The sequence below is a fragment of the Dasypus novemcinctus genome, chromosome 12 (assembly GCF_030445035.2).
Source record: "Dasypus novemcinctus isolate mDasNov1 chromosome 12, mDasNov1.1.hap2, whole genome shotgun sequence".
Classification (NCBI taxonomy): Eukaryota; Metazoa; Chordata; class Mammalia; order Cingulata; family Dasypodidae; genus Dasypus; species Dasypus novemcinctus.
In genome coordinates, this window is record NC_080684.1 from 100,460,046 (window position 1) to 100,475,660 (window position 15,615).

Below are 15,615 nucleotides of genomic sequence, written 5' to 3' on the forward strand. Positions count from 1 at the left end.
TTTTAGTAAAAGTATTAAAAAAAAGTTTTGCTCTCACACCCACTGAAAAGATATTAGCCCAGACGACACTTTGAAAACCACTGCACTATACTACACTGCCTCTTCAGTTAATCCATGCTATATAAAATATTTAAAAGATGTTTCTAAGGAAACACACTTGCTTAAAATGTTTTTGGAAATTCATTTATTCAAGAAGTATTATGAAATGCTCACTATGCACCAGGTACCATTATAAGCACTGGGAACATAGCAAAAAAAAAAAAAGAGAAAAAAAATCCTCCACTTTGAGTTACTTACATTCTAATAGGGACAGAAAGTGATAAATCAATTAATCACTTATTATGTCAGATGACAAGTGGTAAAGAGGAAAATAAAGACAGGGGCAAGGCTAGGGAGTGATGGTATGTTTTTTGTTTTGTTTTGTTTTGTTTTAATAGGGTAGTCAGATAAGGGCTGAATGACATTTGAACAAAGATTTAAAAGGAATGAGGTAACAAGTCATGAGGTTATACAAAGAAGAGGGCCCTAGGTAGATGGAATAACAAGTGCAAAAGTCCTGAAACAGGAGTGGTCCCTAAGGTGTTCAGGGCAGCAAGAGGCCAATATGGTTCCAGCAAAACAAGCAAATGGAGACAGGAATAGATGAGGTCAGAGAGTTAGGGGCTGGGGTTGGGGACAGATCATACAGAACATAGAGCCTTGTAGGGCACTGTGGTAGGTTCAATTATGTACCCCAGAAAGTGTTCTCAATCTTAACCCATTCCTACGGGTAGGAACCCCCAGTAAACAGGACTGTAGCAGTTTGAAATAGCTATGAATTCCAAAAATAGTTACTGGCTTATGTTTGTCAACTGGTCTGTACCTAGGTGTGATTAAATCATGATTAGGGGAAGCAGATGTGGCTCAAGTGATGGGGCTTCTGCCTACCCTATGGGAGGACCCAGGTTGGCTCCCTGGGGCCTTCTGATAAAGGTGTGTCCACATGGCGAGCCACGTGGCAAGATGATGATGTAACAGAAGAGAGATGAAGGGGAGAGCCAAGGTGAGACACAACAGAAACCAGGAACTAAGGTGGCTCAAGTGATAGGGAACCTCTCTTCACATCAAAGGTCCCCAGGATCGAATCCTGGTGAATCCTAGAGGAGAAAGAAAAACAAAACAAAATGGGAAGAGAAGACAAAAAAAGAGAAATAGATACAAAAGATCACACAGTGAATGGACACAGACAGCAAAAACAGGAGGGTGGGGGGAGCGAGAGAAAAAAATTATGATTAGAGCTTTGATCAGGCCATGTCAGTAGCCCCTTGGTGGGTGGGGCCTCACAGATAAAAGACATGGCAAAGGAGAGAGTTGGAGATTTTGATGCTGGAGTCTTGAGCTGGAATCTCAGGAAGTAAGCACATAGAGGAAAGAGAAGCAAGCCCAGGAAGAGAGGAACCCTGAGCCCGGACAGAAGCAAGACCTGGGAAGAGAGGAGGAACCCAGGAAGCCTTAACCCTGGCAGCTGGCAGCAGCCTTCTTGCTCCTACACATGAACATAGACTTTGGTGAAGGAAGTGACTTATGCTTTATGGCCTGGTATCTGTAGCTCCTACCCCAAATAAATATTTTTATACAAATAAAAGCCAACAGACTTCTGGTATTTTCCATCGCACCCCTTTGCCTGACTAATACCTTTTGGAGATGTTATTTTTAGTTAAGGTATGGCCCAACTGAATGAGGTTGGGTCTTCACCCTATTATTGGAGGTTTATGAAGAGAGAGCCAAGTGGAAGAAGAAAAGCTGGATGTCAAGGGTACCCAGAAGAGAAAGGAGAAGACACCATGTTATGCATTGCCATGTGACAGAAAGGCCAAGACCCAAGGACTGCCAGCAGCCAGCCCCAGAAAGCCACAGTCTTCAGAGAGAAATCATCATGCTGCTGCTACAATTTTTTTTACTTCTAGCCTCAAAACCTTGGGCTGATAAATTCTTATTGTTTAAGGCAACCCATTTCATGGTATTTGTCATCTCAGTCAGGAAACTAAGACAGACTTTATAAGACTTTTTTATTTTATTTGGCTTTTTCTGTATTGGGAATCACTGGCAAGTCCTGCGTGAGAAGGGATATGCTATGACTTTTATTTTAAATGGATCATGTATCAACAACAGACTGTAAGGTGTCAAGAGCAAAAGCAGACAGACCAATTGGGAGTCTACTGAAACGATAACCAAATAGAAGACAACGGTAGCATGGACCAGACTTGTAGCAGAGAGGTGGTGATAAGAGAGATATGAGATAAATACGTGTAAGCATGCATGCATGAGCATGCACACACACATACACACCCAGGTAAGTAGGAGTGAGGTAGGGGTGAGGCCATACTTGGGGGAGAGACTGTAACTTAACTTACTGTAAGTGACATTTTTACATTATTCACTCCTACTTTTGATCCTTGACCTATCCTTTTAGTTGGGCCAACAAAAGGAGGTGAAATAATTGTTTTAGTTACAGGTTATGCAATAAAGGAGAAATCTCTTTATATACATATAGGAAGTAGCTTACAGCTGCACACTAGATAGATAGCCCAGTTATTGAAGCCCAGTACTAAATAAACTAACTAGTCTCCAAAGCCCCTTGCAGGCTTGGTCTCTCTATGTGAACTGTTATCTTTATTCTGTTCCATGGCCGCAGATGATACCTCTAATCCTAGGCAGCAATCCTGTAAATACCACTACTCACAAGAGGGAATGGGGGGAAACGGACTTGGCCCAGCGGTTAGGGCATCCGCCTACCACATGGGAGGTCTGCGGTTCAAAACCCGGGCCTCCTTGACCCGTGTGGAGCTGGCCCATGTGCAGAGCTGATGCGCACAAGGAGTGCCCTGCCACGCAGGGGTGTCCCCGCATAGGGGAGCCCCTCGTGCAAGGAGTGCTCCCTGTAAGGAGAGCTGCCCAGCGCCAAAGAAAGTGCAGCCTGCCTAAGAATGGTGCCGCCCACATGGAGAAATGACACAACAAGATGACACAGCAAAAAGAAACACAGATTCCCGTGCCGCTGACAACAGAAGCAGAGGAAGATGACGCAGCAAACAGACACAGAGAACAGACAACCGGGGTGGAGGGAAAGGGGAGAGAAATAAATAAATAAATAAATCTTAAAAAAAAAAAAAGAGGGAATGGGTAAGCATGGTGATTTAGCTAAATTCTATTTCCACTACTGAACCTGCTGATAGTGAGTAAGTACTTAATCTTTGCACAAATTTTTAAACAGGAAGCGTATTAAATATATGTGAAATTAGAAAAGTGATATCATATTCAGGCACACATACAGGGCCATTAAAGGCCCATTTGGGGAAGGAGATGTTGCTCAAGTGATAAGGCCTCTGCCTACCATATGGGAGGACCCAGGCTCAATCCCTGGATCCTCCTGGTGAAAAAGAAGAAGAGAAAGCGTGCCTGCCTGGTGAGCCAGTGCCCACACAAGTGAGTCATGCAGCAAGATGATGACCCAACAAAAGAGAGACGAAGGGAAAAGTCAAAGCGAAGTGCAACAGAGACCAGGAACTGAGGTGGCACAATGGACAGGGAACCTCTCTCCACATCAGAGTCCCCAGGATCAAATCCCAGTGAATCCTACAGGAGAAGGGACAAGAGAAGACAAAAAGAGATATAGATAAAGAAGATCATACAGTGAATGGACACAGACAGCAGAAACAGAAGGGTGGGAGAGGCGGAGGGGAAGGAAAAAAATACAATAAAGTTGTAACCTAATCTTTTTTAAAAAAAGGCTTATTTGCAAATTGAAAGAAAAATATGATTAAAGAGTAAACAATATGCTAATTTATTAAACTAATAAACAGTGAATTCACAAATTGAACACACACACGTTCCCCTCCCTGTTATGCTGGAGAAAATATTTAACATATTTTCATGGAGTTTAAAAACAAAACAAAACTGAAAGCATGTGGGATTATCATATTCAAGGGAAAGCCATAAATATGAGTTACAAAACCTGAATTTCAGCTTTGTAATTCCTTTTTGAGTTCCACATGAATAAAATAGTGATATTATCCCTTTTAAGAGTTTCTATAGAGATATAAATGAGATAGTGAAGAGTATTTTGCAAATGCACACATTCTTTCACTGTTCGAAAATGTCACTTTCAGCTGCTGGGAATGCAACCAATCTTCTTTCTAGCTAACATCCCAACTTGATATGTCTTAAAACAGTGGTCCCCAATTTTTTGCCCCTACATATTATTTGTCTTGTTTTCTCTCCTACATACTACTTGTCTTGTTTTCTTTCCTCCAGGCCCTGTATTTAGATAGAGTCTTGATATTAACTTCAAGTTTTAAATTACTTCATTTCCGATTTCTAAAAAAATTAATCATACATATATATTATTGCTAATCAGAGCTGTTGCTCAGCATGAAGATCATGAATGTTAAAACATTTAGATTCAGTCAAATGCAAAGAAATCTGGCATTCAAGTTGGTCTATATAATTTCCCTGAAGCATTTTAAAAACTGAAAATATCCCAAGGACTCTATGTTAAAAACTAGCACTGAGAGAAGATGATGTCTGAAAGCTGTGTTACAGCAACTAAGACATTTAATAAATGTGTATAAATAAAGAGGAAGATTAAAATAGAAATGATCGCTTCTTGGCCTTTTGGCTAAGATCAAGTGCAAAGTAGAAATGATAATTCAACATCAATTTCAAAAAGTACCTTAAAGTCTTAGAATCAAGAAAATGCAAACATCATGCTTTGATGTTTTTTCGGCAAGAGACTAATAAAGTATGATGAACTTGTAGGGCTGAATTAATGACCTGAGACTCTGATCTCACAGAAAGAACTTTGGCTTTGGAATCAGAAAAATCTGGATTAAAATTCCAGCTTAAACACCTAATGACTACATGACCCAAGGCAAAGTTACTCCTAATATGTTAATTTCTCCATTTGTAAAACAGGAATAATATCTAAATAGAATTGTTGTTAAGGGTCAAATGAGAGGAAAGCGGACTTGGCCCAGTGGTTAGGGCGTCCGTCTACCACATGGTAGGTCCGCGGTTCAAACCCCAGGCCTCCTTGACCCGGGTGGAGCTGGCCCATGCACAGTGCTGATGTGCGCAAGGAGTGCCCTGCCATGCAGGGGTGTCCCCGTGTAGGGGAGCCCAACACGCAAGGAGTGTACCCCGTAAGGAGAGCCGCCCAGTACGAAAGAAAGTTCAGCCTGCCCAGGAATGGCACCGCACACACAGAGAGCTGACACAACAAGATGACACAACAAAAAGAAACACAGATTCCCATGCCTCTGACAACAAAAGCAGACAAAGAAGAACACGCAGCAAACAGACACAGAGAACAGACAACTGGGGCGGGGTGGGGGGAAGGGGAGAGAAATAAATAAATAAATACATCTTTAAAAAAGAAAAAAAAGGGTCAAATGAGAAAGTGTTTAGGAAAGTGCCTAGCACACAGTAACACTAACAAGGCATACCCTTTATGGAGTATTTACATTACATTAAACACCATGCCAGACACTTTACTTACGTTTTCTTTGTTACTGAATAGTAGGATTCAAAACACAGTTTCTTTTATCAATGACTAAAGAGGATCTATCTATCTATCAAACACAGAGCAACTCTAAAGTGATATATAGGGAAGCAGAGGTGGCTCAAGCGATTGAGCACCCACCTATAATATGGGAGGTCCCAGGTTTGGTTCCTGTGCCTCCTAAAAAGGAAGACAAGCATACAACAAACAAATACAGCAAATGTAAACAACAAAGGGGTAGGGAGAAATAAATAAATCTTTAAAAAATAATAAAGTGATATATGTTCCATCTCTTACCGTATGTCCTTAAGTCTCTCTGAGCCTGTTTCCTCTTCTGTAAAATGTGAAGATATACATACCTCAAAGAGTTGTTGTGACAATCAAATGAGGTAATATACATAAAAACACTTTAAATTTATGACTCCCATATAAAATTTTCACTGGACATATTTCCTCTATGCATTGCCATATGTTCCTCTTTTCTAGACCCTCTGTACTTAGCCTGCTGCCACCATTTCATTTATGTGACTTCTCTGTGAGATTAAGGGGGTGCCCCAGAGCCTTTACACCATGAGCTCCAGCCTGATGCTGCCCTTTTAGCTTAATGAGACCAAGGCAGAGAAAGTTGGGTGTTTTGTTGTTGTTGTTTATGGTACAGAGGGTGCTTTAAGTGTGTTTTTTGTCCTTGTTATTACAGAGAAAATACTTTTTAAAAAATTGTGTGCAGTAAACATAAAAATGAAGTCCAAAAAAAAAAGACTGTATGAGACTCATCTTTATTTACTTTGGCACTGTTTTAATACAGCTGTAACTGGTTCTTGGACCTGTTAGTTTGCCTCATCTAAAAGGAAACAAAAAGGAGGAAAAAAGATGGAGACAGACAGATGAATCCAAATTCCTTTCATCTGGGTCCTAACTCTTAGGGGACCCCAGATAAATCCGTGAGTCAAAGAAAGGGTAGTAAGAGGTAATCCAGAATACTGATGGCAACAGCTGTCTATCTGCCTGCTTCTAAGATCATCATCAAGGTATGAGCTATCTCCTAGAGAAGACAAAGCAAGATGGAGACCAGAGAATTACAGAGCCACAGTGTTCTGACCACACTTGCCAAGGGGCAGGAGATGGACAACCAGGAGTTTTTCTCTCCACTTCTTAAGATGTGAGTCAGTCTGAGTAATGATAGAAACCTACAATGGAAAAACCCAAGGAAAACCAAGATCTCTGGGGAAAATTATAAACAATCTCATATATCAGAGATCTCGGATAGTTTGTCTGTAGAGTATAGCAGAAAGAGCACTGGCATGGAAATAAGGAACTGAGTTCTCCTTCTATCTCTGGCATTAATTAATTACGTGATTTCAGGAAATAACCTCGATGGGTCAATTTCCTCATTTTAAATAAAGAAGTGGACAGGAGAAGCTCTAAAATCCCTTGAATGTAAACTCAAAATACTTTTTTTTTTAGAAGCCCACATTAATATTTAGGAAGTCTTAGATCCAGAAAGTAAGTAATGCTGAAAGTTCTAGAGTTTTTCACTAGCTCTATAGACCTCTAAACAATGTAAACCCAAACAGGTAGTCCGTCCTTGAAAAATTAACATACTACCAAAAGAAGACAATTTATCTGCCCAGTCTGCCCTTCACCTTGACATCCTTCCTTCAACCTTATTTTTATTGACTACCACTCCCCCTTCTCCAACCCACACCATTCCAAAATATCCAGTTCAGAGGCAAACTGCAATGAACAGGGAACTAGAAGTTAAAGAAATATCAAGGAATTTAGTATACAGACATCAAGTGGTAATAGAGTAAGTGGAATGAGGAGACACTTTAAAAAAAAATAGTCACGTTTTAAACAGGTAACATGGATGTGATACAAAATGTAAAAGACTCAAAGGTATATACAATTAACAAGTTTTCTTAAGCTGAGCAGTGTATCCATGGGTTTGTGTCAAATCTTATATATATATTATGTACACTACATTCTTTTGCATTTACGGGGTATTCCATAAGAAGAAACTTAAAGAAACTTTCTGTGGAACAAAAAGTCTCTTCCACTCCAGTACCCTAGTCATCCGTCTCCCTTCTCAGAGGCAGTCACCGCTTCTTATGGTCCTTCCCGAGATACCTATGCATAGACAAGTCTGTCTCTATGTGTAAGCACACACACACTGTGGCAGTTTGAGATTATTTATGAATTCCCAAAAGAGAAAGATTATGTTTGTAAACTATTTATCTGGGTGTGATATCCTTTGATTGTATTAAATTCAATGAGGGGTCTCTGATTAAGTTTACTTGATAAAATCAATTAAGGGCTTCTGACTGGGCTACACCAGTAAGGCATAACTCAGGTGGAATCCCTGCTCCTTTGGTGGGCTGATATAAATGGACACTCAAGAAGACACACAGGAAGAGAGAGCTGTCAGTTTTTTATCCTGGCACCCTAGGGAGAGATGAGCCATTCACCTGATAGTCTGCAGCTGACCTTTGGAAGAGAGCCAAGACTGATACAGAAGGCCTGGAAAGAAATGAGCCTTATGACAGGAGAGAAAGGAATCCCTGAGAGACAAGCACTATGCCAGCCTGCAGCTGAAAGAAAGGAAGCTCAGAGGGGAAGGCTTAAACCCTCCTAGAGATTAGTAACCATCTTGCTTCCACACGTAGCAACTGACTTTGGTGAGAAAGCAACCTTGAGGTGGACTCCTTAGGACCTTATAATTGTAAGCTTTTACCGCAAATAAATACCCTTTATAAAAGCCAACAGATTTCTGGTACTTTGCATTGGCACCCCTTTGGCAGTCTAATACACAGAATAGAGATGGAGAAAACAAATGGACTCCCTAACTGTGCATCAAGACCAGGTGTGTCATAAAACCAAAACATACCTAGACAACTGCCTCAATCCTTTTCTCTAAGGTGAACTCTGCCTCACTGTTGTAGAGATAAAGTAATAAGAGATCTGGGATGGATGGATGCAGGGACAATCCTCCCTGGTCAAAGCCCTATATATTGAAACATATTAGCTGTCAAAAGCTAGGGTTTCTCAGTTCTACAACACACTTGAGTCAATGCTGTGGCCCTATGTTCCCTTTAGTCTTAGCTTCAGAAACCCTATAAAGCCCATCTCAGATTATCCATTTTCTAATCATAATGATCTATAGTAGGGACAGTGGCTTTAACCTCTAATTGTGGCGTGATCAGAACACTTAGATTCAGTAACACACAACGTAGGCAGACAGGGATCATGGCACAGCTTGGGATTTGGAAGAATTTCAACTTTGAAAACCATGCTTTCAACAGCACCTGCTTTGGTTTAGGACTGACTAAAATACAGGATGGTGGTTAGAGGATTCGTTTTTTAATGTGAGAACAGATCCAAAGTATTTCAATAAAACTTTTGATTCAAAAGTTTGTGTATTTAGGGTAGTATGCCAAACCAAATTCCTTCATTTGTTCAAAAAATATCGAGTGTCTATCATGTGCCAATATAAAGATGAATATATTACTCTTGATAAACCAACAATGTAATCACAATTATAATTAGTGTACAATGTAAAGATGATGCTGTAGGAGCAGAGAGGAGGAAGGGTCGACTCTACCTAAAGAGGTTCCACAGAAAAGGCAGCATCTGAACTGGATCTCAGTGAGGAGGACAAACGTCTACATGTACAAATTTTGCTTCCCCAGAATATTCATGTTCCAAATACTGAATGAAAACTATTAAATAAAAAACTATATAAAGTGTCCTGGAACTTTGCTATAATATTTAGTATCCTAAAGTTCAACTCAGGGTAAAAACTTTGCATCTTGAAATCTGTCTAGAGGGGTTTAGTTACTTTAAAATTCTCATCAAGTGGTAATTTCACTTCCAAAACATAGATTCATGGATAGTAGTCACAGGAAGGTCCAATGATTCCATTGCTAGAAAATCTATGATTCATATACACAAAGTCTAAATGTATGGACTTTTCAAAAAGAATGGTTGAATTTTGGTTTATTGAGGTTTCATAACAGATGCTTTTTCATTTCCCATCATATATGATTGCATTATACTACCATATAGCTGTTAAATTACTGCTATAGTCCACAGTAATGACTACAGCTCTTAAGAAGCCAGCAGTAACGATTTTAAGAAACCAACACATTATTAAAGTTTTTTTTAACGTTTAGGAATGACAGGTACTGAGCAGTTTGCTATTATACCTTCCTACACCTAGTTTCTCTTCTTTTACATACATAAGCAAAAGAAAGAAAGAAATCCACATATAAGCAATTCTGTGCAGACAATTCATTCCAGCCAATTCCACCCTTATCCACCACCCTTGTCAAGTTCAACCACACTTGTCTTACATACTATTATCCTTTGAAAGTTTTATGAAGTAGCTTGCCCAACAGATGGGTGGCTAGCCCTGCCCAACATATGTCACAAGCAAAAGAGCTCTCAAGCAAGACAAGAACACAGTAAGCAAGTCCCTTTCTCTTACAGGGCTGAGAACACTGAGATACCTTTAGGGGAGAGCAAATAACATTTCAATCTTTAATAAGAAAAGTTATTGGGCTGAGATGATCTGCAAGTAACAAGATAAACAAAGGAAAGTTCAAATAACAAATATAACCACAAAGTATACCCACTCAAGAAAAAACATGCATTTGCCCACACACAGTAAAGAACTAGAGCACAGATAGGGGGAAAAAATCTCAGTCAGTTTAACTGGAAGCTCTTTCATCAAAGACAGATGGGAAACATTCAGATAAGAATAGTATCTTGTTTAGAACATAAAGCTCAACAATCTGTGGGAGGAAAAGGAAAGGCAACCTGGAACACACAGCATACAAGAGCAAAAAAAAATCAGCTAATAAATGGCTCATTAAAGGCATATTTGCAAAACCAGAAAGAACAGAATGGTAGTGGTATCTTTCCTCCTTGCCCCTTCCCTGTGCATAAGGGTTAAATTAACCTGATAGCATCTGAGCCTGTCTTCAACTGATGGATATCTGTGTCTTTCAACATATTACCTAGCCATTTCCCAAGGAGAACAGTGAGACCAATTCACCCAAGGACAGTATCTGCCAGAACCAAGGAATCTTATTCTCATTTTCGTGAAAGCCAGTAGATGGGAAGAGGTTCCCCAAATGCCACTTGCCTGAATCTTCAGATATGCTCTGAATCAAGAAAACACTACAGATTACATTTTACCAAAAGTCTAAAAATAACAAAAGAACATTCCCTATTTTTAGATATTTGACTTACAAGTTTAAAAACACTAAAGTGAAAGAAACCATTAAAAAACAACAGGAATAAAAAATGCTTTAAAAGACATTTTGAATTTGGGAAAACTGTTTTTAAAGATAGAATTTCAAAAATCTTGCATTCTTTCTGTTTATTTCCACCTTGCTCAAACTTCCCCATCTCCAAAATTCAGAGTCCGAATCTTGGATATTATCAAGTGCATTTCCATAACAGAAAGATGACATATAAAGGTTATGCACAAAAGAGAAATAATAGCCAAAGAAAAAAATTTTAAATACCTTCACAAAAAGACAAAAATAGAATGAAGATTAGTGATTAAAGACAGTAATAAAACACCAAAAGCAATTTAATTATCTTCATTAAAAAAAAGCAAATAGCTTTTCTCTCCCCTCAAATAGGTCCCCTCACTGAAGAGACTAAATATCCGTTAAACATCTAAGTCAAAGCAGAATCAATAAACCAGAATTTTCAATGAGAGAAAAAGTATTCATTTTTTACAATAAAAACCTGAAAATGCAGTATTTACTGGATAATTAATGTTTAACCCCTGTATATCTTCCTTCCTATCTGTGTCCAATGCTAGTACAAATATGCCCAGCCTTTTTTAAAAAAGGCAAATAGGATTCGCGGGAAATATGGGAATTACCTGACTGTACAGCCATCATTAACATCTCAGGTTCCAGAAGAGTCATGGCAGAGTCTTCTCAGAAACAACAGTCCACAAATATAATGAAGAAATTCAAAGTCACAGAAAAAAGATGTCTTCAGAAGCTATGAAAATCTTTCATAAATTCAATCTTACGTGTCTTATGCTCAAATCAGTCTGTGAAAACTCACTCCCCTTCTCAATGCAGTCACCAATTTATCCACCCTTCAGGCAAGTTGAGATGGCAGAGTTGAATTATTGCCCACAGGAAACCAAAAGCGCTCAAGTTAAGACAGATGAAGTGTGGTTAGAACAGAGTGAGCTCCTCCCCTTGCTATTCCTCTGTGGGAGGAGGGGAGACACATACAGCAAGAGACTTTCAGAAAACAAATCACCTACTTTTTTTCTCTCCCTTTTTTTAAAAAAGACAAGGTTTTGTTCAAAATTCTACTATAAGGGACTCTGCTGCTAAGGCAGCCTAGAACAACAAATAAAATACACTCCAAACAACTCAATCTCATGAAGGAAATGGTCTGATTATTGATGCGATAATTAAAGATGGGAATAGGGTACACACATACAGAAACATATACATACAAGTAAATATGTATGCTAAGTTTTCTGAAAACGAGCTCTACAGACTTTTTCATCTGTGATATTTACAGACAACGGGCCAAGGAAATTGAATATTTAACAAGAGAAGCTAAACTATTTATCCCCCCACACACACTCCAATTAAAATATCTGTTTCAAAAAGTCATCTGAATACATTCCAGAATTGTAATCTGTCTTTAGTATCTGACAGTCCCCTAAAAGAGCCCCTTATTTATGCCTGAGACATGCAATCCCTGAACAGACAGCTTATCAATGTTATCTGACTTTTCTAAAATGCTTTATGAGCATGCTGGATGTATGGAACATACAGGAAGACAGTTTCAACGTATAAGAATTTTCCTTTCCTGATAAAGAAACTTCAATCCTTTTTCCACAAGTACAGAGCAGGATCTTCTGAATAAGAATGAGTATGAGCATTTTACCTTCCAATGCAAAACAAAAAAACAAAAAAACCACTTAAGTCCTTTTAAATTATAACAATTTTTAATTTATCCAGAATTAAAAGCTCATTCATTTCCTTCACAGTAACTTTATAACATATTCATAAAATGATATTAAGACATCTTTTAGCATATTTGACTCTTAAAAGGCTGAAGATTAGAAATCCATGTATGGTATGTCTAACTAGAATTTCTGAGTCTTTCTGGTTAAGTAGCAGCCTGTATCTTGAAAGTCTACTGCTGCAAACTGAGCCCAGCCAAATGCCTTAATGCTTACATATTCAAACAAATGATAAATGAAAGCACTAAGAGACCTTAGAAGAGAAAAACAGTCTCAGGATGATTGAGGGCAATATTCTGTTATTAGAAAAGAGAAAGCAATGCAGATTTTGGATGGGGGTGGGGGATTCTGTGGAGCCTTAGAAGAGAGAAAAATTTCCTTTCTTTCTCACTCCAAGAACATCATACTTAAAAGAAAAGCCAGCAAAGCTCTGTATAGAACTGTGGGAATGACTCAACAGGCAAACAGAGTGGCAGCCAGTGTGGGCTAAATGCTGCTCTGGGAAGACATGATTGTATCCAACAGGCTCCTTCTGGCAACCAAGTTCTCAAACGGTCTTATGAAAACTGGGTAAATTTAAACTCTCAGCCAATATGACAGTCTGATCAGAAGTTAGCAACTAAGGGAAAAGCATCCCTAAAAAGTTGACTCATTCCTTTGTTCCTACGTGGGCTGTACAATTTGCTGTGTGAGGGTTTTACAAATGAAACAAGTTCTCACAGTTGTGAATTTACAGAGAAATAAATACAAATTATAAGATTCCCACACAGAAGATAGTAGAGGCAGAGGGCTGTTTCCCTCCTGCCCAAACTGCTCTCTTTGCTATAAGAAGAGTGTTTCAAAAGCCACAACAGTCAATATCCAGCCCACAAGAGAGACAGTCATACGATAGTAGAAACAATAACACATCACTATTTCAACGGATTTAACTTTTTCAGAGAAATTTGATACCCATCATGTCATTTACACCTTGGGGCAAAAGGGGCTAAAGAAAATAAAAACAGCTTTTAAAATAAATCTAAAAAAGAAAAAGGTAAAAAGCAACATAATCTGTCTACTAAGATTTTACATTTACTCTAAAGCATATCAGCACAGCAACAAATTCTTAAAGTTTGAATTCCTATAATAGCTTCGGTTCCACTATTTTTGGGGTGAATTAGCAAATTTTCATAGAAATAGAACAAAAGTAAATTTAACAAGGTCTCTGCACAAGTGAACATGATTTTCAAGTTAATAGCATCAACGGAAGGAAATGAAGGGTAACTATTTTAATTTCCAATAAAATAAAAGCTCATTTGCTTTTTTTTTTTTTTTAAAGATTTATTTATTTATTTAATTCCCTCCCCCTCCCCCGGTTGTCTGTTCTCTGTGTCTATTTGCTGCGTCTTGTTTCTTTGTCCACTTCTGTTGTCGTCAGCGGCACGGGAAGTGTGGGCGGCGCCATTCCCGGGCAGGCTGCACTTTCTTTCGAGCTGGGCGGCTCTCCTTACGGGGCGCACTCCTTGCGCATGGGGCTCCCCTACGCGGGGACACCCCTGCGTGGCACAGCACTCCTTGCGCGCATCAGCACTGCACATGGGCCAGCTCCACACGGGTCAAGGAGGCCCGAGGTTTGAACCGCGGACCTCCCATGTGGTAGACAGACGCCCTAACCACTGGGCCAAGTCCGTTTCCCCTCATTTGCTTTTAATCATAACTCTACAGCCAATTAACACAAATTTAATATGATCTATAGCCTCTATTAATTCACTCTAAAGGGACATGAAATTCTAGGATATCAATATAGTTTTAAAATGTTTCACAGTTATTAACAAAGCTTTCCCACCATCATCACCCCTACTCAACCCACAAATACTCCGAAGGTATTTAATGTTCATAATCAAGAGCAACCAAATTTTCATCCCAGCTGACCTTTCTCCTGGATTTGTCAGTTTCCATAATCTTCTTCAAACTGGCTACTTCCTTGATTTTCTTAACCCCTCTTTCCTACCTCTCTGATCTTTCCTCTCAGAATCCTCAGTGGCTCCTTTTCTTTGATCTTCTCAGGAACATTCCTACTCTTCCTGCAACCTCGTCCTTTCTTAAGGTTTTAAATACCACCTAAATACTGATCCGATCTAGATCTGACTTCACCTCTAAGCTGTCAATTATGCTTCTCTTTCTGGCTATCTTAAACTCAATTTGTCCAACAGCAAATTGACAATATTACAATATTACCACCCAGCACCAACCCCCTCAAAACATATTGTTTCCATTTTCCCTCTTAGTTAATAATATTCACTTCTCAAACCATAAACTTAAGACTTTCACTCCCTCTATCCTCAAACATCTAATTAGTTCCAAATGAGACTAATGATCTCATAATATATCCCTCAAATCCATTCTATTTTCTTCTGTCCCTACAGGTAGTGTTTTATTTCAGGTCCTTAATACTTTTTCCACCCCTACAACTAGTGTTTTATTTCAGGTCCTTAATATTTCTTAAAAACTTATTATAGAAACTTTCAGGCATACACAAAAGTAAAAAGAGTGTATAATAATCTGCAGTGTACCCATCACTTAGCTTCAAATTTTATAAACACATAACCAAACTTGTTCCATCTATCCTATCCCAGCCCCTACATACTCACACACACACTCACCACCACCACTGGCTATCTGGCCAATGATTGATTACTTCTCAAGCAAATTCTAGGCATCATATAATTTCATCTTAATGCTGTATATGTAAAAGTCAAGAACTTTTTTTTTTTGGTTGATATGTCTCTCTTACTGTGGTAACATATATACAACATAAAATTTCCCATTTTAACTGCTTCAAATATACAATTCAGTGGTTATTAACTGTACTCACAATGTGCTATCATCAACTATTTTTTAACCTAAGCAAAATATCATTATCATACCTAAATTTTTTAATTCCTTAATATCATGAACTAGCCAATCAGTGTTCATAAATTTTCTTACAATTGATTTATTCATATCAGAGTCCAACAGAGCAATATATTGCATTTCATTGATGTGTCTATTATAACGGTCTTTTTTAATCTGTATAATATTCCCC

General features: G+C 38.7%; 1 protein-coding gene across 6 annotated transcripts in view; it reads right to left on the minus strand.

The window, feature by feature from the left end:
- Nucleotides 1-15,615, minus strand: part of MRTFA (myocardin related transcription factor A) — a 307,327-nt gene that overhangs the window by 147,448 nt on the left and 144,264 nt on the right. Inside the window, exon 1 of one of the 6 annotated variants that reach the window (XM_058309165.2) lies at nucleotides 11,436-11,864. The exons of 4 other annotated variants lie outside the window; for them this stretch is intronic. In XM_058309165.2, coding sequence (XP_058165148.1) covers nucleotides 11,436-11,481 — 46 coding nt within the window. In that variant the 5' untranslated portion in view covers nucleotides 11,482-11,864. Of the gene's footprint in view, nucleotides 1-11,435; nucleotides 11,865-15,615 lie in introns of those variants that run through there. One more of the 6 variants, XM_071218715.1, reaches the window with a different exon arrangement.